The sequence below is a fragment of the Podarcis tiliguerta genome, assembly GCF_965153285.1.
Source record: "Podarcis tiliguerta genome assembly, chromosome: 5".
NCBI lineage: Eukaryota > Metazoa > Chordata > Lepidosauria > Squamata > Lacertidae > Podarcis > Podarcis tiliguerta.
The window spans coordinates 36,257,120-36,278,712 of record NC_139538.1 but is presented as its reverse complement, the minus strand read 5'-3'; the positions used below and the strand labels follow the sequence as shown (position 1 = coordinate 36,278,712).

At 42.1% G+C, this 21,593-nt stretch overlaps 1 protein-coding gene across 15 annotated transcripts in view; it reads right to left on the bottom strand.

The window, feature by feature from the left end:
• The window catches only part of EPHB1 (EPH receptor B1), a 347,409-nt gene that overhangs the window by 10,398 nt on the left and 315,418 nt on the right, over positions 1-21,593 (bottom strand). For 9 of the 15 annotated variants that reach the window (XM_083443210.1, XM_083443209.1, XM_083443212.1 and 6 more), the window contains 3 exons: positions 18,544-18,693; positions 13,816-14,009; positions 12,547-12,702 (listed from right to left, as the gene is read on the bottom strand). In XM_083443210.1, coding sequence (XP_083299336.1) covers positions 12,547-12,702; positions 13,816-14,009; positions 18,544-18,693 — 500 coding nt within the window. Of the gene's footprint in view, positions 1-1,753; positions 2,039-2,491; positions 2,555-10,218; positions 11,485-12,546; positions 12,703-13,815; positions 14,010-18,543; positions 18,694-21,593 lie in introns of those variants that run through there. The other 6 variants (XM_083443204.1, XM_083443206.1, XM_083443203.1 and 3 more) reach the window with 5 other exon arrangements.

Genomic DNA, 21,593 nt, shown 5'->3' with positions numbered 1-21,593 from the left:
GTATTGGTATGAGCTTTCATGTGCATGCACACTTCTTCAGATACATGCACACAAAAGCTCATACCAATAACAAACTTAGTGAGTCTCTAAGGTGCTACTGGAAGGAATTTTTTTATTTTGTTTCGACTACGGCAAACCAACACGGCTACCTACCTGTTTCTTTCCAAAGTGTTAGAAAAAAGGAAAGTCAGAGTCTGGGCCCCATGCCCAAGGGCACCTTTGAAAGCCTTCATGGGCACATGGCACCCACTGGCACTGGGTTGGCAACCACTGATCTAAGGGCACCCTCTGGACAATCAGCAGTCAAGGACTCCTTGGAGTGACATCATTCTTGGTGTCATGCTCAGAGACCAGGAAACACTGCTGACTAACAGGCCTTTGTCTTTTCACTATCTCATTCTCTGCTAGCTGAATAGTGATAAGGAAAAAAATTATCACCAATAGTGCCTCGCTTTCACATAACTTGATGTCAAGCAAACACTTCTAGTTTACTCACGTTCTCGTGGTCTAGAAGGCACCTTTAGAATTCTCAGCTACCATAACTGGTCTGCCTCTCACGAGTGTAAAATGCAGCCAATTGCACAGTGACAAATGATTGTTCCTTCAAAAACTGTCCTGTGGTCTTATGTACCATATTTTTCTGTCTATAAGACACCTCCATGTATAAGATGCCCCCTATTTTGGGGGACTCCGATTTAAGAAAATGGGGGGAGATGTATCTGTGTATAAGAAGCCCCCCAATTTTTGACATTATTTTTATGGAAAAAACCTAGTCTTATAGATGGGAAAATACAGTACTTCCTTCAGACCTACATTCAATGGTTTGTTCTGTGTCCCATGTGTTAACCATCCCTATCTTCATCTTCACAATTCTCCCTTCACATTTCCTCCTCTCCCTCAGTAAATTAATACAAACATCCATACTGGTCTGCTGTTGGGTCACAGAGATGTGACTTAAGCCTTATTATGAAAGCTTTATAATGAAAATGATTTATAGCTTTTTGTCATCTTCTTGTCAGATGACCCATTTTCAAGTCTCTGTTTCTTGAATGTATTCTGTTTGATTTCACTTATTATGTTGTTTGGTCCTAATTGAGATTTTGTACACCACATAGGCATATTTTTATATGAGTTTGTGGTATAGAAATGAAATAACAAGAGCACAATAAATTGGGGGGGGGGGGTCTCCTATTTTCTGTAAAAGGGCAAACATCCCCACCTATACAGGCAATTGCCAGAGCTTCAGCTTCTTCAGTTTTTTTACTTATTTCATAAAATTTATACCCTGCTTGATTGTTTTTTTTAAAAAAAACAACCTCAAAGTGGTTTACAAAATAAGCATTTGCAGGTTCTAAATATGCCCACTTGAAGCTAATCTTGAGTGTTTCTGAATAAGGGTTAGGTTTAACAGCTAAAAGTATATTGGATGGTATTCAACTATGTTTTACTCAGAGTAGGTCTACTAAAAATTGAAGAACCAAAGTTAGTCATGTTCATTGATTGTAGTGGATCTCTTATCCTATGAGTAATCCATAGCTGAATATCACCCGGTGGGAGGGGAGAAAGAGAAGGACCTAAAAGAGAGAAGTGGTGATAGGAAAAGCTTGAATATGTATAATTGTGGTGATTCTTTATTCAGGCACCATTGACTGGGAGAATCTCCTTTCCACCTCTTTCTTTTGATTCCCCACCTCCCTGCAAAGAGTCTTGTTGTTTACAAGCAGTTAAATATGGAGTAGAGGAGTACAGAGACTAGTTTTCTTACTATTTTTATGACTTTTTTGACAAATTTTCTGCTTCAAGGTCTAGGGAGTCTTCTGTAAATTTCCATCCACTGTTCAAAATAATTTGGAGGGCTGCCAGGCTGTTACTGGAAAGTTTCCATCTTGGCAAGTTCTTGTGAAAGAGAGCCCCCAAATCAGATTATGACATGCAAATGAAGAACATCTATGTAGATCGTCTTCTTTTGCTCACTCAGAGCTTTAGAGGGGAACCAGATGCAAAATGCCTAGTTGCACAGCACGAGTTGTGATTTAACCTATGATCAGAAAAGTAAAGCCTTTTACATTTTACAAATTGATTTGCCTGCTACCGAAACACAAAAATAGGCCCAGAGCAGGGAGCTGGTTCACATTAAGATTCATTCGCTACAGTTAGAAAGATGAATTTTTAAAAGGAAGCCCTAAGATTTGACAGCTTTCCAAGTGAACACATTGTAGTTAAAACTTATTAGGAGCATTTACAGATCAAAGGGAGAATCTACCTTGCTTTCTCAAATTGCAAATGTGTAGCTTGCAGTTGCAAATCAGCAGCAGTAATCATAGTAATTCACCCAAAACCATAATGCATAAATGATGCTCTGTGTTCCCTGTCCCTGCCAGCTGGAAAACTCCTACAGCATCAGAATCAGCTACACCCTCCAGTTTCTCTGCCAACACATTGTATTGCAAACATTATTCCTCCAAATAGTGGGAAGTCTGCCCGGTTATACCTTGTGACAACAGGAAATGGTCGGGTTGTGCATCTGTCTGTTGCAGACCAAGTTCTCATGATCCTGGAAGAAAACTATTTGCAATTATAAAAAATAAAAGCAATACTTATGATGGGATTTAAAAAAACTAATTCTCTGTTTGCCCAACTCTGCTCAGAAAGAAACTACTGAAATATAGAACCAATGCATTGTTCACACACAGTGAGAAAATAGGTGCAACACTACCAAGGTTAGCAGGTTTAAAAGGGGAAGGAGGATATGGTACTCAAGACATCATTGTACAGATTTTTGGGACATGTTTAATGGATGCAAAGGAATGAATAGGAAACAGCCATCATTCTGCATGTGCTTGTCTTTGATGTGCAATCAGCTCTAAGAGTCCTGGATCTCAGATATATATATGCCTATATAGATCTACACCTGCAGCTCTTGGAGCCCCAAGAGAAGGCTATTTCCCTCAAACTGTTCCTGGTAGAACTTACTTAGTGATAACATTGTAGTCAAATTGCCTCCGATGAGGCCTTCTGCTCTGCTGAACCCTTAGTAAGTATAGCTAGGCTGCTCTTGTTTCACTTGATGGTCTAGTGAAGTAGGAAAAGAAGAAACAGGAACTGGGAAGGCAAAAGGTCAAGGGTGGTGAGGGTTTTTAAAAAATAAAAAATAAAGGAGTGGGAGAGATACAGTGGACTGGGAGAAACACACAGAAATATAAGAGTCTGAAAAAAAGGTAGGAAATGAGGATATGACCAGAAGGGCAGATCTGTGAAAGGAATAAAATTCAAGAGACAGTCCACACAGAGGGGAAAGGTGGATGGGAGCTCGTAAAGTAAGATCTGAAGATCACATTGATTAAAACCCAACCTTTGGCTTCTGGTTTATATTTCAACATATTTCAACTGTTCATGCCAGCCTTCCTCAAATCCCACTACTTTATTTCAGCCCAGATGTTTGATGGAAACAATGGTATGAAGAAAAAAGTTCTGATAATTTATAGATTATGAAAATATCTGTACTAGGAGAGAAATTCCACACACAAAAACAATAATAGCCATTTCTCACCCTATTCATTCTCTACCCATGAATGAAAATTGTCCTTTCATAAGGGAATAAAAAAAGGGAAGGTGTGCATAATATAGAAATCAACACTCTCCACCCAATGGGTGAGATCGTTATATCTCCCATCCCCATGGGTCAAACTGATATCTGAGGGGTCCTGCTCACCTGATATTCACCCGACATCACAATGACATCAGGTGACCTTTTTTTTTTAGCTTGCATGGTTTGAAAGCATGCCATAAGACCAACTGTGGAGAGTTTTAGAATGTAGAACTGATCAGCAGTACCTGGAAACCCCTTAAGGCTAATCCAGGTCTTTATATGCCCCACACCTGGTGTCATCAGATGTCAGGCAGGTGAGCTTGGCCAAAATGATCTCCCAGGCCAATTGGAGAGGTTAGTGGACAGAATTAGGCCCATGGGCTAGAGGTTCCCAACCCCTGATCAAAACTCTGGAGCTTCCTGATTCTACTTGCAAGAAGAAATGTTCTATGACAGGGACAGCCAATGTGTTCCCTCTACAACAATTCCCATCAGCTCCAGCCGACACAACATGGCCAATGGTTCAGGATAATGGGAACTGTAGTCTACAATATCTGGACCACCACTTTGGCTACCCCAGCTTGATGAGTACAGTAAGAAATGCCTATACTTATTCAGAGTGTTTCTGTTCAAAAGCAAGAAGTGAAAGCTTCTGTATGCATCAGGCATTGGATCCCTCCCTCCTGTCTACAGCAAGGGCATAAATAACACAAGTCTCCACAGCACAAAGTACCTGATGACTTGTAGGTCATGGATGTCATGCACCAGGCTAGTTGCACAACATGCTGCAGGAAATAATCCCACGATGACACATCGGTAATCATAAACTAGCACACACTATCCAGGTCACTGGGGAGCCTAATCCTTTGTATACCTAAGAGTGACCCATCGGTGAAAGCTGTTACTCAAGAGAAGCGATACAAAGCAGAAAAAGAAAGGGGGGAACAATTAAATACAGTCCTAAGCTGCTGCTGTAGCCTGCAAAGAAGGATCCTGGAGAGCTTTAAAGCACAAAGGAGGAAAGAAAAGGTTTTCTCTTTTAAAAATTGGTACATTAAATCCAGGGAAAGCTGACAGGCTGAGAAATAATGGCCCGAGTTTACTCTTATTTAAAAACTGGCTGCCTGCTGCTTTCGCTGCGATCCCCACTCAGGCTTTCAGCACCATTTCAAATTAAATATACATAAGTGCTTTCAAAGAGCTGTTAATTTGAAGGTCATTAAAGAGCATAAAATATATTTCCTTTATTTATAAAGAGGCGCATAATAATGCTATGCATACGGACTCCTCTCTCCCTTCCTGCAGTATTTATTATCTCCGATATGAAAGCGATTGACTTCCCTTGGCTACCAGCTATGCACTCTGTCATCCCCATTTGAATTACTGTTATCACAAAGCAGCCTCCCCCCCCCCTCCTTTGTAACCCTCCCATCACTTGGCCTTCTCTGGATCATAGAACACAAAGGGGGGGGGGGATACAGGGAAGCAGAAAACGCACTAGAGCAGCCCAGGCATTTACCGGGAGGGAGGGTGGGCACTCAGGATGAGGGAGAAACCCTGCAACTCAGGTGCATGCTTGTAGCTAAATGGCATAGGTACCAGGTGCTCCAGCCTCAAGTGCCACTTAATGCATCCCAGGTCAGTGCCCCAGTGTGCCACAGCTCTGCCAGGTCTGTTGCCCCTACCCCAGAGCTATGGTTATGGCTCTGCAGCACTCAGTGGAATTGCAAACAGCCATTTAGCAAACATTGCACCATCTGCCCATATCTGTAAGGGGCATTTTAGCACCTTTCCCTGCTCATTCTCCCTTGTTTGCAAACACCAGCCCTTGCAAATCTTTGTTCCGTGACCTCCCTTCCGCCCCCATCTTGGCAGGGCAACCCCCTCCTGGCTGCCTCCCTCCCAACCTCTCTGCCCTGCTCTCCCTTCTTCCTTTTGCCACAGCTGTCTGCTTTAGGAGATAAATTACCTGGTGCTCAACAGCTTGTCAGCATTCTCACAGCTTATCCACTACATGGGAGGAGGGCCGGGCCGGGCTGGGGTGGGTGGGGAGAGAGGAGTAGGACGGGAATTTGCCGTTGCCATAGAAATGTAGGGATGAAGCTGACAATTGAAAACCATTTCATAGATTTAAAGACATGGCTGAGAACAAGGGAGAACAAGACACACTCAGTCACAGGAAATAAAGAGAAAGGTGAGATCGACAAATAGATAAATTGATAAACAGCGAGTGGAGAAAGCTGCAGACCGAGAAAAGAACAGCTTTGGGTGTGGAAACCAGGGAGTGGAAAGTAATGCTAGGGTTCCCCAAACAAGAAAGACGAAAGGAGAATAGGAAGCTAGGGAAAGTGACCATATCTTCCTAAGTCCAAGGACCTGAAATGGAGAGCAAATTTCCAGAAATTTCAGAAATTTAGATGGCAATGATTACTGATTAGGTGTTACTTCAGAAGATGATCAAAGGGTAGTATACAAAAATATGGCCTGGGTGGTGGGTGAGGTGACCATAGGTAAGTGACAAATATAAATAATACTAGAGAGAAAAAGTACTGTATCTGCAAATTAGACTAATAGCTGATTTGTAGACAGGAGAAGTCAATGTGGTGTACTTCATTTGTTGCTGTTATACCAGAAATTCCATCTTCCCTAATCTTTGGCCATGTTAGCCTAGGATGATGGGAGTTGTTCAACAACATCTGGAGAACAGAGTCCTGATACCCCTGTTTTTACAGTGCAGGAAGGGAGCACCCAGAAATCAATTCCAATGGTCTTTCTCCAGAAGACACACAGAGCAGCAAACAAATGCAGGATGCCATGACTAAGGATGGACAGATCAGCCTAAGTCCATCCCATTTCATTTTCACTGGCACTCAATCATAAATCCATTCTATACCATTTTGTATATGGATCTTTCAAATGATTGAATGAAAAGTGCACATTCAAATTGTATGCCGTATTATACAGTACAGTATATGCATTATTGAAGACATTTTTCTTTGTGTTTCCCCAATATATACTTTTCAATGCACTTTTTCTGGGTGAAATACAAGTGCATTTTAACTGTCTCCATCCTCAAAAGTGGACACTTCCATAGACAGACCTGATTCCATTGTCACGTCCATGTCACCATGGATATGAGCAATTTGATCCTTAAAGTGCTTTGCAAACATGTCACAACCGGCCTCCATATTCTGAACAGTGCCATATAAGCCAAATGGAAGACGTCCCTGAACCACCTGGAAAAACTTCACTGGATGGTACTATGACAGGAATAGAAAATAACTTTCTTTGCTGACATCACAGCCACTGAGTAGGCTCAATAATGAGCTGTGAGCCGTGTTCAAAGAAATTGTTTGCAAACCTTCTGCTGGTTGCTCTCTCTCCATTTCTCTACTTGCTTCCTAGCCCTCAGCTCTGCAGAATACTGTTGGAATGGGGCATTTTGGACAGTATTCAACTAAGCAATCCTGTCAGTTCAAGAGTTTCCACTTGCAGAATGGGATTCTCCAACCCGCCCGCCCTCCCCACACCATGCAACCTTTGGAAATCTTCTCCAGAGGGTCAAGGGAACCCCTAGAACCTATTTAGGGGTGCGCATGGGCAGGAGATGGAGATAACCTTCCATTGCAGAAGCAGAAATCCTTGCGCTGATGGAGCATTCACACCCACTTTGTCAGCCTCCCGGTCATCTCTGCATTCCACAGAGTGCCCATGGCATAGACAAGAGTGTGCACAACCAGCTCATCATGAGCCGAGAGCCAAAACGGACAGGCATTTTCCTGTGGTCACCAGGTGCTACTAAAAATAACCTCTCAGGTAGCTAGCTGTTCAGTTCTGTCTGCGCAAGGCTAACAAACTTCACAAGTGATGCCAAGCAAGCTTTCAGAGGCATGGAAGAATATGACAAACTCGCATTAAATTAGGAGCAATATTGCCAGATAGGTAGAACGGCGTATTTATAGCTTGAGTCATCATTGTCGTGCTTTTCACACCTTTGGATTTATCCTAATAAAAGCAAAAGTCATAAGAAATGAGCACAAAAGCTCCTTCAACCCACCTTGCATGAATATCAATGGACTGGTTTAGAGGATTAATATTCAGAATACACCTTTTCTATGCATGTTGTATTTGGTTTGACAACATACTTGAATACAGATTTTTGCGCTGAATACTCCAGAAGGGATTCATGACTGGCTATCAGACAGGGCTAAGAACATTCCCTTGTGTTGTTAAACAAGGGGCTTTTTTCCACTGCCTGTCTGGGGAGGCCCTGCAAGATAAAACATCATTCTTTTGCATCTTGTTAGCATCTCCTTCTAACCCGGGCTGCAGGGAACTTTCCTAATAATCAGATGGCAGTGATATAAAGAAGCCTTCAGGTCTCTCTGTTTTGTGGTAATTTGCCAGAGACTGGCTGGTGCTCCATCACCCTTCCTTCTCTCTTTGCTACACATTTTCAGAGTGTCACAACACTGAAAAGTGTCAGAAAGGCCACCTAACCCATCTCTCTTTCAAATGTTAAAGCCATGCGCTCACGTAACTCACACTGGCCCTGACTAGAAGGTAAGGAGTGAGATGGACCAAATGGTCACATTCATTGCAAGGCATTTGAGTATGTTCAAATTAGCAAATCAAAGCAAGTGGAGGGAAATCCTTCCCAACCCCAAATATGGAGCTCCATCAACTCCAGAATATCCCTAAAGCAAACATTACTGAACAAAAGAACTATTCCACTCAACATCTTGCTTTGATTTGTGGCAGATCCTGACAAACCAGAGGAAGGGAGCACAAACCCACCATGCGTGAGTTGGGGCTGCTAAGTGGACTGCTGCTGAAACATGAGCTTGGGGGGGGGGGGGGAATTAGGGTAACCTTCATAATATTACTCAACTCTGCTTTTGAATAAATAAGTTTTATAGCTCCCACGGTGAGGCCAGAGTAGCTGTAAACACAGTGGCTGATTTATGCGACGTCTGTGATGCTGCAAAAGAAGCTGTGGAATGCCATGATATAAGAAGAGATGCAAGGTATTATACAGAAAGATTATCCTGGAGGTGATGATGATGGATAATTCTACTACACCTACATTTGCTGCATATGCACTTGCCCTCCCACCCAAATCTACAGATGGGATTATGACAGAGGTGTAATGAGCATGGGTGCAAATGACATGCTTCCACATTTGGCCCAGGAAAATCAATATATCCTTTCAGCTTTAATTCTGCAATGGTGGGAAGCTCTTTTCAGACACTCTGGACTATCAAACACTTTTAAAAATAACATTGCCTACCTGCACAAAAATACTTCCCACTTAAATAGGTGGCGCTTTTTACACACATTTCTCCTGTATGCACTGGTGATTAATATACAGAAATAGGCACATGCATGTACACACACTCACAGAGCTGACTAGAATTAGGGTCATGGCAAGAAAATTTGGTAGAAGAGCTGCAAAGCTCCTTTAAGAGAAAACAGGTGTGGATACTACTACCAATGGTGTATGTGCATCTTAGGGTACATTCAGATGTGGTTTATTGCATTAGTTTAGTTGGTTATAATGCTAGTGCTTCTTTTTAAACTGGATCAGCTGTTGCACTATGGAATATACACAATGGAACATACCACCATATTGTGCTAATTTTTATTCACACCAGCGGGTGGCATCAGATATGTTGCCACCCTTTATGCACATGAGGGCTTCTGTTCCCCCATGATTCACCCATGAAAATGGTGAGAAAGAACTGTATGCCAGAATACCACCCCAAATTTCATCATGTGAGCTGTGTTGGCATGATCCATGAAAACTGCAAGGAAATTACAGCACCTTTTCCCCCTAGAAGTAATTAACATGGAAATGAACACTAATTTTTCACTATATTTTCAGAAGTGGCCTTTATATTATGTGAAAGATCACATAAAACAAGTGTTGTCTGAAGGGAGCCTTATTATACTATGGGATCACAATTCATAACACTGGGGCACCATACATATGTATGACTCAATGCACTGGCGATGTAGATAATGTACCCACCTACCAGTTGTCTAGTGAAGTAGTGGAATTATTTTCCTTTGAACTTAAAACATTCCCCCTCCCCCAGACAGACATCAATGGAAGATGCTTATATTTATAAGATGTTGTTTAGGGCAGGGGTTGGCCTAGATAATCCATTAGGTCTCTTCCAATTCTGAAAGCCAGCTGCATTTCCAGGTTTGCTTTAGAAAAAAAATAGCTGATTGCACCCATTTTTTTTTAATGAAGTGCAAGCTGACAGTTGGCTGCATCCCTTAAAAAGTGACAGTATACAATTATAACAGTCTAGTTAAAAGCCTCGTTAAGGGACAATTCATTTGCATAAACTCTTGTAGTGCCCGGCTAGCTCAGTCGGTAGAGCATGGGACTCTTAATCTCAGGGTCATTTGCATAAACTCTTCTGATTAAAGAAGGGCTACTGTTCCTTCTATATACTGTGAGGTATAGCTAATTTGTTGTCTACTTTAAATGAGCAAAGTTACCAGAATGATAATATATAGAGGGCAAAGGGCCAAATGAAAGAATGTTAAAGAAACATAAGAGACAAGCAGTAAAGGAAAGGGATGGGCAGACAGATGGATGCAGCACATGAACCTACCTCTGATGGCATGAAACCAAAGTGAATATATATCAAAATTCTTAGGTCCACACAAGGAAACTAAATATCCCCGAGTCTTCCTCTGTTGGTCCCTGGGATGCTAGATTCTACTGTTCAGTTGCCTCTACAGTTGTGCATCCTGTAACAGTTTTACACGAAACCCTTGTTGCATAGTCCACTCTTCTGCTTTCTTCCTCCTATGAAATCCTTTGCTTTCCCTTTTCTCCCCCCATTTCCTATTACACGTTCCATGCGCAGTTGATCTAGACAGAAAGCAAAACATACCACTTCTGTTCCCCCACTGAATCTCCAGTTTCCCCGGAGGTGGTGAATTTATCTTCTGTCAGTCCCACTTGGTTTTTTTTCCTGCTATGGACAAGCAGTGAGTGACTCCTCAGTTAAGCTGACAGCATACAGACGCACACACACACACTCGCGGGAACACCTTCTCTCTTTCTTCTTTTCCATGAGGATTTTTTTTCCCTTTTTGCAAAAAAATGCAAGTAAAAGAAAAAAACAAGGTTTTCTATTGAAGGTACATCTCTTCTTCAATATGAAGACATTAACTGGATTGTTCTGGATCCCCCATGCAGTGGTCAGTGAAGTCCTTTGGTAACTGGTGGAACAATGCCTTGATATTCTAGTAGGTAGCTGTAGAGACTGTTGAAGAAAATTCCCCAGGGTTTATGAGCAAAACAGGGAAATGGGTGGGTGAGAAGGACTCCATCAGGAGAACGTAAGAAGAGAAGAAAAGGAACATGATTGCTGAAGATGGTTGCTCTGGGTTGCATCTCTCTCCTTCCCACCGGCCCCTTGACTACTGCTCACTGGTGGTGGGATTAGAGTCTCTTTTCCTCCCAACACACACTGGTTTGTCTTCACTGCTTTTTTTTAAATATATGGTTTGTACATATTTATACTTATTTATATGCTGCTTCCCATGGCATCAGTAAGTGTGCTTCTGTTGGAGAGAAACGGAAGTTGCCATGTTGAAACAAGTCCTGTGTCCTCTTCGCCTGCAGCTCCTAAAAGTTCTCAGACGATAATCCAACCTCTGCAAACATCTCACTGTCTTGTCGGCTTACCCTCCCCTCCCACATCCAACCCTCCTCTGTCCTCCCCTCTTTTCCCCCATTGTTGTAAGAAGACACGAAGCATCATGCCATCGAAGTTGGCGACTGGCTCATCTGTACTCTCATAGACTGGACACTGTTCAGGATCTTCTTCTGGTGTCCAGCTAAGGTCACCCCTATTCTTAGAAGATCTCTGCAAAAGACAAGAGACAGGATCATACTCGTGCAGTAGAGACCTTTGTCCCAAGTCTCTCCTTTGGCTATGTGGACATGATACATGGCCTGGCAAATTCAAACTGCAGTACAGGAAACTAGGCTGGTAACCAAAGATCAGCAATCGGTGCTGATGAAAGACATGGGATGAATGTGCATATGTGTATGAGCCAAAAGTATTACTTTTCTCAAAGCCACAACAAACGGACAAAAGGATTAGGGAGTCTATTTTCCCTTTCTGCAAAGATGCTAACTGCCTAACCACATAACCACATGCTCTTTTCTAGGCTTCTGCATTCAAGATTATGGAGCTACTGCAATCCCTGAATGGGGGGACGGGACACCACATCAGAGACACCCAACACTATGGATTCACTGTGTCTTGACCTCTAGGTGGAGGGCTACTGGGAAGATGGCAGCGAGTGGGTGAATACCTGAGAGTATAGCTTATTGGTTGAAGAGCCTTTGATGATGAATGAAGCTAATGGTTAGCGTGGGAGCAAGGAACATGTGGAAGCTTTGGAGCGCAAATGAATTCTGGGAGCAAATTAATCTGGCCAAGAGAAATGGAGGCAAAGTGGTAAAGAGCTTGTGGGAGGAGACATTTTGCCTCACAAGTTATGACCTGCTTCCCTTCCTTATATATTTACTTACTTAAAATGTGTGTGTGTGTACACACACACACACATTCATTCCAAAAGCAGTTCAGAAACAAAATAATACCCAATGACAATAAAATATCCATGAAATAACAGAATTTAAATATGCCAAACAACAACAGGAAAAAAACAGCACAGCAATAGACTCTATATGAAGTCAGAAAGGAAGTGGTTCATTTTCAAAGGCCAAACAAAAAATGGGGAAAAATAAATCCCTGTTTTCAGGAAGTCAGCACATTCCCAGTGCTGAAGTTCTACTCTGATCCAGAATCTGCCCAGTGAATTCTTGAACCCTGGTTCCATCTTCTCTCATCACTGAGGTAAGAACACTCATTCAATCTGTGTGCTAAAAACTGAAGTGAGAATGAGAAGGCACCACTTACTCTGATGTCATTTGGGCAACTAATTGAAGGGACGTGAATCCAGCAGTCAGAAAACTGTCTCTGTACTGGTTCATTTTGATGGCGCTGAGCCAATCTTCTACTGAGGTAAAGGCAGTGAAATCAGGGATGGAGCGATCCAACAGTGGCTGAGAAGGCCTAGATAATGAGACAAACAATAGGTCAGGGCGGAATAATCATTAACTATGAACTATGATAAGAAAAACAAAGGCAGTATGAGCAAAAATTGGGTAATTGAGGTTCCGCTTATTCTCCTCTCACTAACCTACCTGGTCCTGTGACTGGACAAATTCCAACCTTCATTCAACCTTCTCTTCCATCCCATTCACTCAGTGGTGCCAGATACACCTTCCCACATTTCCATGAGGCAAAACACAGGAACACCAGGCTCACCTGATGATGCTACCAGATGAGACCACTTCAGGCTGAAGGATGAGGATCAAATGTCTGAATGTTCCCTCTTGTACTTTTTCTTTTTAAAAAACAAAGACCTTTTCGTGCAAATTCAAAACTAGCATGCCAGGGAGCTTATTTCAGAACTGCATCCTCAACAGGCCAGTTTTGGATGTGCAAAAAGTATTTTAGTGCTGGCTATGGCCTGTTTGATGCAAATGAGGACACCTCTGCTTCTCCACCCATAACTTTCCAATGGAAAGGTGGCAGTCCCATTGGCCACACAGAGTTTCTAGCTTGCACACTCACATGGTTTGGGCCATTCCTGCCACCTTCTTTTCTTCTGGGAAGTTGGGGGCAGGGGAATCAGAACTAGAACTTTAGGAGTCAGTAAACACAATGCAGGCCTCTCTGCTTCTCTTTGGCTTTGAATCACAACCTTTAACCAATAGGTTATATTCTGAAGCTTGAGCTGATTCAATGCTTTAATTGACAGGAACTTTTATTGGCAGGACTCACTTAAGAGCAACTTGATTCTGTTTTGACGATTTACTGTTTTGTTATGTAACTGTACTATAGAATGAACAAGAACAACAAGTAGTAGTTTCTGTTAATTAAAATGGTAAATTGTCTCACTCTCCTTTAAAAGAGCCATATTTTAAGTGCTTGGTAATATGCAAATGTATTTAAATAAAACTGATTAATTAATCATTTTAAAATTTAAGAGAGATTATTAATCAAGTAAGGTTGTTTTTTTAAAAACAAACAAACAAAAAGCTGCTTGGCAGTTCTACTTGCAATGCCAAATATGGCTTTCAGGGCCTCAGCCACTACGCAGCAAGGCAGCTGGAAACTTACACAGCGGTGATGGTAGCCACAGTTTTGAGGCTTGCTGGATTACGGATCATTTTGTCTAGGGTGTTAACTATTTCAGCAAAGCGTGGCCGGGTGTTGCGGTCTTTCTGCCAGCAATCTAACATAAGCTGGTGGAGGGCAGCTGGGCAGTCCATGGGAGGAGGGAGCCGGTAGTCTTGTTCAATTGCATTAATTACCTACAAAAATAAAAGTGCATCGGTAAGTTAAAGAGATAAATACAAACGTTAAGAAAAACAACTTGGAGGGTCATCAGTGTTTTTTTTGTTAAAAAAAGAAAAACAGCAACAAAGGATGGGGGGGTAACATTTTAACTTGAAGGAAAAACCTCCTAGACCCTTGCTGGGTGTGCCCAAACCCTTTCATTAGGACCAATAAAAAGAGGTTTCATATTCACTTTAGACGGCGCCTGCAAATTCAGGTAGGTCTGATGCAGTCTGTCTATCTATCTATCTATCTATCTACCTATCTATGATTGTCCAGTAGCACCTTAGAGATCAACTAAGTTTGTTCTTGGTATAAGCTTTGTGTGCATGCACACTTCTTCAGAAACACTGAAACAGAAGTCACCAGACTCTTATATATGGTGGGAGGGTAGGGTGGAGTTTTTCTCAGGAGTGTAGTAGGAGATGGGTATGGTAAACCTGTTGACAACTGTTAACGACTGCAATTAGTCCTACAGGAAAAAGCAAGGGATAGTATGCAGATGATTAGCATATGTAATGAGACAGGAATCCAATATCTCTATTAAGACCAGGTCTAGAAGATGAGCAATTAAATAGGCCTGAGATGGTGTGTTTGATGTTGTTGGGTCCAGTGATGGTGTTGTCTGGGTGTATGTGGCAGCAAAGTTGGCATCTGGGTTTATTGCAGGCTCTGGTACCAGTGTCCATGTTAAGTCTGCTTGCCGTATTGTTTGCTTGCAGGTCCTGCTAATTCAATTCAAGCTGGCAGTTCTCTTCCTCTACAATTGGTCATGGTCAGGGCCTTTGCAAGGCTGAGAGGCTGAATATTCACTTGAGCCCTTTCCCCTGCCACGTGGAGTGTACTGTTCATCAGTGCGGATGTGCCCATGAGGTCAAGGGCAACTGTCCCCATCGCACCCACCAGGCATGTCAATGCTCTATCTGCAACCAAAAGTGCAGCAAAAGGAAGCAAGGTAGGATGCCCGCTAGTCAAAAGTGTGTGTGTGTATGAATGCAAATACTAGTCATGGGGCATATAGTCCAGACTGGGATCATGTCAGAGGGAAAAAGTTTAAGCCCCAGCATTCCTATCTGGATTGGTATCCCTTGGTGGCTGCTATTTAGCATAGAAAAAACAAGCACCCAAGGACCCATCATGTGATTCCTATCTAGCTTGGTCCTAAGTTAGTGTTTAACTTCACACAGGTCGGCCAGTGGCAATATTATTATTATTATTATTATTATTATTATTATTATTATTATTATTATTATCACTACTACGACTACCTTTGTTGCTTGTTACCTAAATGGTAGGCAAGAGACTTACACTGATAGATAGATAGATAGATGATAGATAGATAGATAGATAGATAGATAGATAGATAGATGATAGATATGGATAGAAAGATAGATATGAAATTATTTTGAAACAATAACATTCCATACAATATATTGGGGGGGGGGGTGTACAAAGAACAAAAAACAAGTCATCCCATAACAGTGACAGAAAATTCTGACAGCACACTAACAATAAAACAAAAGGATATTCCCACCCACTAACCAGCAGAGTGAACTAAAAACTCAAATATGTAACAGAAGGAGCAATTTACCTGCCCTTGCTGCTTAGAAGAATCTCATTTGGCTCATCTTACTAATTTACTCTCTACAGGTCCTCCCATAGTGCTCTACTAGTGAAGCTCAAGCACAGGAGGAATGGCAACAAGGCTTAGAAAAGAATCTCTCTTGTTATATGCATTAAACTGTTGGGTGGTTGGAATGTGGTAAATTTAGCACTGGATTCAGCCAGCTAAAATGTTGCCTCTCCTCCAGAGCCGCCCTGCTCTATCCCTCCTGGGCTAAGGTATGTTCCCCACCCTCGTTTTCCTTTAGAAATTGAGCTCTTTTTCCCAGCCAGTGTTCAGAACACTAATATGGAGTAAAGGAAGAGGTGTGTGCCCTCTGCACAAGAAGCAAAGGAAACATTCCTCTCTCCGAAGGAAGCAGGGCATTGAGAGGTTAATTTGAGTTCTGATGCTTCAAGACAAAGGTAGTCCCTTCCCTGTTAGCAGCCGCCACTCTCATTATCTCTGCCTATCATGCTGGAGTGCAGGACTTCATCAAGTCTCTGTGCCTGGCTCATAAACCCTCTGAACATTTTCAAAGGCCTGCCAGGTTCCTAGTGTCCAATTACCACCATACTGGCTCCTCTTCCTCTGCTCCTCTCCCCTTCTCAGCTTCTTTCATCTCCCAAACTCTTTCTTTGCAGCACAGGTTCAAGGGAAAATAAGAAGAAGGGAATGGCAAGCTGGAGTTTGCACCTCACAGCTAGCATTTCCCAGCCTTTCTCAAGGGCCCAGCATGCATCAGCACTGGAACTGACTCCCAACATTTCCGCCTGAAAATCACCAGTAGATAAAACAGGCAGCCCCAGTGCTCACATACAAAAGGTGTCACTGCATGGCTCAGTGTGGCTGTGTGATTAAGGAGAGACTTGTCTTCCATACTGCACTTCTACAATGTTGTAATATATAGTTGTGGACACCACTAACAAACATCCTTCTTTGTACACACAGCACACTGTGGAAGGGGAAATGGATGTGCCAGTTGTTCTCTGCACAGCTAACAAGGCGAGGCAAGATTGTTTGATCTTAAAAAGAAAGTGCTTGCTGAACAGCCTTAGGGCTAGGAAATGCTCTTTTGGGGAGGTAAGATCAATTAACACAACAGACATTTATCATGAATAGTATGAAGAGAATTATTATTATTATTATTATTATTATTATTATTATTATTACTATTAAAATTTATATACCACTCTTTATCCAAAGATCACAGGGTGGTTTACAGTATAAGAATGCAGTAATATGTGGTTTCTTGCTTTTTCTCATAATATAAGAACCAGGGAGGGGGTTAATACTGATTGACAAGAGATTTAGAGTGAACAAGGTATTCAGAATATATATAAGGAAGCACTATCTTACCCAAGCATAGTTAACACCTAGAATTCACTGTCACAACATGTGGCGGCTGCCACTGCTTAAGTGGCTTTGTGAGAGAGGAAACTGTAGGAGATGGTTCTCTCAAGAACTATTAGCCACACCAGCTAAATGGAACCTCAATGTTCAGAAGCCACAAGTCACTGAGTAACAGCTGCTGGAAGCATAAAATGAGGGAGGGCTCTTCTGGTGGGCATCATGGACATTTGAACGGGATGCTAGATTAGACAGACCTTTTCCAAGGAGTGTTGGAAGGGAGCTCGGAGTTCCTCTAGTCCAACCCCTCCTCAATGCAGGATGCAACTACAGCATCCCTCTGCTAAAACTACAGCAACCAAACTGCTTGAATACCTCCAGTGGAGAACTCCCCACCTTCCATGGCAGTCTGCTGCACTGCTGTACATTTCTTACCTTTTTCCTAATGTTTAGCTGAAATTGGTTTTCCCAAAATCTCCGCCCATTCCTGCTCTAGAGCAACAGAAAACAAGCCTATGCTGTGTTCTGCATGTATGTGCTTCAGATATCTGAAGACAATGATCATGCCTCCCCTTAATCTTCTCTAGACTAAATATACCTGGCTCTTTCAACTGTCTCTCATAATAATAGTAAATAAAATTTTATTTATATCCTGCCCTCCCCAGCCGAAGCCGGGCTCAGAACGGCTAACAACAATAAAAGTAACACAGCATTCTAAAATCAATTCATTCTAAAATCAATTCAAAAACAAATTAATGGCAACCATTGGGCTAGAGTTCTGTGAGGATTACCAAAGGACTGTGCCTTGTCCAAAGGCCTGGTGGAACAGCTCTGTCTTGCAGGCCCTGCGGAAAGATGTCAAGTCCCGCAGGGCCCTAGTCTCTTGTGACAGAGCGTTCCACCAAATTGGGGCCACAGCCAAAAAAGCCCTGGCTCTGGTTGAGGCCAGCCTAACCTCCCTGTGGCCTGGGACCTCCAATATGTTTTGGTTTGAAGACTGTAAGGTCCTCCGTGGGACATACCAGGAGAGGCGGTCCTGTAGGTACGAGGGTCCTAGGCCATATAGGGCTTTAATGGTTAAAACCAGCATCATAGGACAATCTCCAGACCTCTCTTCATCCTGGCTGCTCTCCTCTGGGCATGTTCAAGTTTATCAATGTCCCTCTTCAAATGTCTTTCTTCCTTTCAATATTGATTTACATGAGGGCTACACTAACCTACATGGGGGGGGGGGGAATGGAGCCCAGGTAGATAGGAATGATATCAGGCAGAAAAATAATGCTGCTGTGTATGGGAAAGAAAGAGTATTGTACAAGTATATTCCATTGTCCCAACCAAGCCACTCCCTATGCAGAAAGACCTCCCCTTAAAGGAAAAGCTACACTAAGACATATTCCATACAAAAGATTTTGCTGAAAGAACGACAGTTGACATAGCACTGGAAAACCATTGAGCAATTCTTGCTGGAAGTGTGGTTGTGAAAAATTCTTTCCACCCTTGAGAAAAACAAAAGAATATGGCTTCTGTGGTCTAACGGAGGGATTCACCAAACTCACATCTTGGTTGGACATGTCCCAATAGGGTCTTTCCCCAAATGACATCACTTCCCACATGAGAATCCCATAACTCCACACATCGCTGGCAGAGGTAAATTTGCGGTAGGCGATGGCTTCTGGGGCTGTCCACCTCACTGGGATCTTCCCACCCTGAAGGAGAAGAAAAGACAAGTGTTAACTATAGATGCCTTTAAAGGCCATTATACAAATTCATGGAGGACGTGAGTATTGATGGCTACTAGTCATGTTTTATTCTGCTGACAGTTTTACATGTTGTTACCACGACTCTTTTAGACATAATTCCTTAATATGTATTAGCGTGTTTCAAATCCCCCCATTCTCTCCCCCCCCCCATGTTACAGTTGTTATTTGAATTTTATATTTTGTGCCACCTTGGGAGACCTAAACATAAAAGCGATGAAACTAACAAACAATAACTATAAAATTATAATTAAAAAATCCCTTCCAGTAGCACCTTAGAGACCAACTAAGTTTGTTCTTGGTATGAGCTTTTGTGTGCATGCACACGAAAACTCATACCAAGAACAAACTTAGTTGGTCTCTAAGGTGCTACTGGAAGGAATTTTGTTTCGACTACGGCAGACTAACACGGCTGGGAATTCTAAGAAATAACAGCAACAACAAAACCCCACAGTGCTGTTTTGCAATCAATGGCTAAAGTCAGTGCTGTTTTGAAAGGTTCCACCATCTTGATTTAAAATGGCTTCAAGTTCTATCCATTCATAGATGAAAACCTGCTCCTTGATCTCACAAATTATGCAAAATTTGGTTACAAACATATAGGTGTCCAAACATATAGCAAACATATATGTCCAAACATATAATAAATAGAGGAACAACTTCCCAAAATATATAGTAGACTAGCTGGATATACTTGGCATTGCTCAGGAATTCTAAGAAACAATAAAACACCAAGATTTGTAAATTGATTTTATTTTTTAAGGCTAATGCAGTTTGTTAGTTTCTATGACGGTGTACAGCCCCAGGACACCAGATTAGCTCAACATGGGTCAATTCAGGAAACACCTGGATCTGGTTCTTAATCAATTGCAGGGGGCAATAAATCACCATTAGGGTTCAATCTGAGCTGGGTGCTGGTTCACCATTCCCTTTAAACTCAGGCCAGCATCAAGTTGTATGCAACCTTCCTAGTATCTGGGGAACAGAGTGGTGCTTGACAATAACATAAAGATGGCTACCCCTGCTCTTAATTGTCCACATTAAAAAAAAAAACCCAGAGCAATTGAAAGCTTTAAAAAGAAAGCTCAGTATGAATGCCAATGTCCTTGGTTCACTACAAATCCTGACAGATCAGTGGAAAATCACAAAATACAAAATTTCAGAGTGCAACACTATTCCAGACAAACCAGCTATTCAAGTGCTGATGTATGAGGAGGAGGAGAATGATTTAGGTTTCCTTAGGAAGTCTCAGTAGATTTTACAAAAGACATTGTTATTATTCTCCTTGGTAAAGTGACAGGTTCAGAGAGCAAAAGGAATACACCAAAGAGTTGCTAGACAGACAATGACTAGATTACAGTTGGCTTTTGAACTAGCTTGCCATGTTTTACACCTTGGACCCTAGAAATTGTAGTTTTTCCATTCTCAGAACCGTAATTCCCATGATTCCATGAACAGCAACAAAACTGGTTTAGGTCTGTGTGTCCAAGAATAAGTCTAGGTTTGTGGCTTTAGCTTAGGGATGGGAAACCGGTGGCCCTTCAGATGTTGCTAGACTACAACTCCCATCATCCCTGCCTATTGGTTGTTCTCACAGAGTTGGAGTCCAAACATATTTGAAGAGCCACAGGTGGTTCCCATCCCTGCCCTAGCTTATATACTTACCTTGTTCCTGAACATGCACCTTGAAGAAGGAGGCACAGGTTATTTGCTGCATGTGACGTTTGTGGTAAGAAAATTAACATTATGACATTTATTCCAGCTGTGATGTTTAAATGTAAACACTAACTAAAGTAACAAAATCTCATTCCCATGAATGCCAAGGAACATTCAAGTGTTTTGGAAAGGACAGCATGTTTCCTGCAGGGAATATGTAGGTGCTCTCACACTTACTAGTCCCAAAAGCAGACGTCAAAGGCTGACAGCAACAGCTGTTTCTCTGCACCTCTTTGCATATCAAGTAGAAACTATGGCCTTCAGGGTTTTATCCTGAGTGACACTTCCTTACCCTTGGCAGTTTTCTATTGTGGCACAGGCAAACTTCCATTGCTTCGGGCCTCTTCCCCTAAGAAAGATGGCAAGCGAAGGGCAAGGAAGTGGAGTTGCCCTTGGCGCAAAGATGACAGCTCATCACAAATACACCAGATGAGGAGCAACACATACTTTGGTAGCTCGGTTTGAAATTATATTTGTCCAATTCTAGGAGGCAACTAATGTGGGTTCCCTTTCATTATATTTCAGGGCATGTCAGCAAACATGCCTCTCTGAGTGAGCACATCTCAGCATAGCTACAAAAGATACCTACTGCCAGAATGTTGGGAAGGGACCTATTTAAAATCAGAAGATGGAGAACGTGCTTTTGATGTCTTAATGGTTCCTACAGCAACAGTGGGGGGATTCTGTGCACAGCAGGGGACTTTTTTGAACCATGCTCTCCTGGTTTAAATGCAGATTCCCACCAGCGCTTTGCATTTCATACAGCTCAATCAACTTCAGTTTCCCTGATCTAAGCTATACTAGTGCAGAAGTTGACAAAGTGAGTTTAAGGTGATGGTGCTGTTCATGCTCATTTGAATCTTGTTGAGTGTGTATTTCAAATATCTAGCTCATCAAAGAAATGAAGATGGTAAAACTGTGGTCTTGGGAAAGAAAGTGCTGGAGTAACTGGGCACTAGGGGAGAATCAGAGGTGCCCAGCAATAGTAGGAGGGGTGAGCAGCAGTAGTGAGCATGTTAAAGTGTTAAAGCAAACATGTTAAAAGTTGCTATTGATATTGGGAATATTGGTAGGAACAAGAGATGGGTGAGCTCTCCAGAATCCATTAGCTGAGTTGACTCATTGTCTTTAAT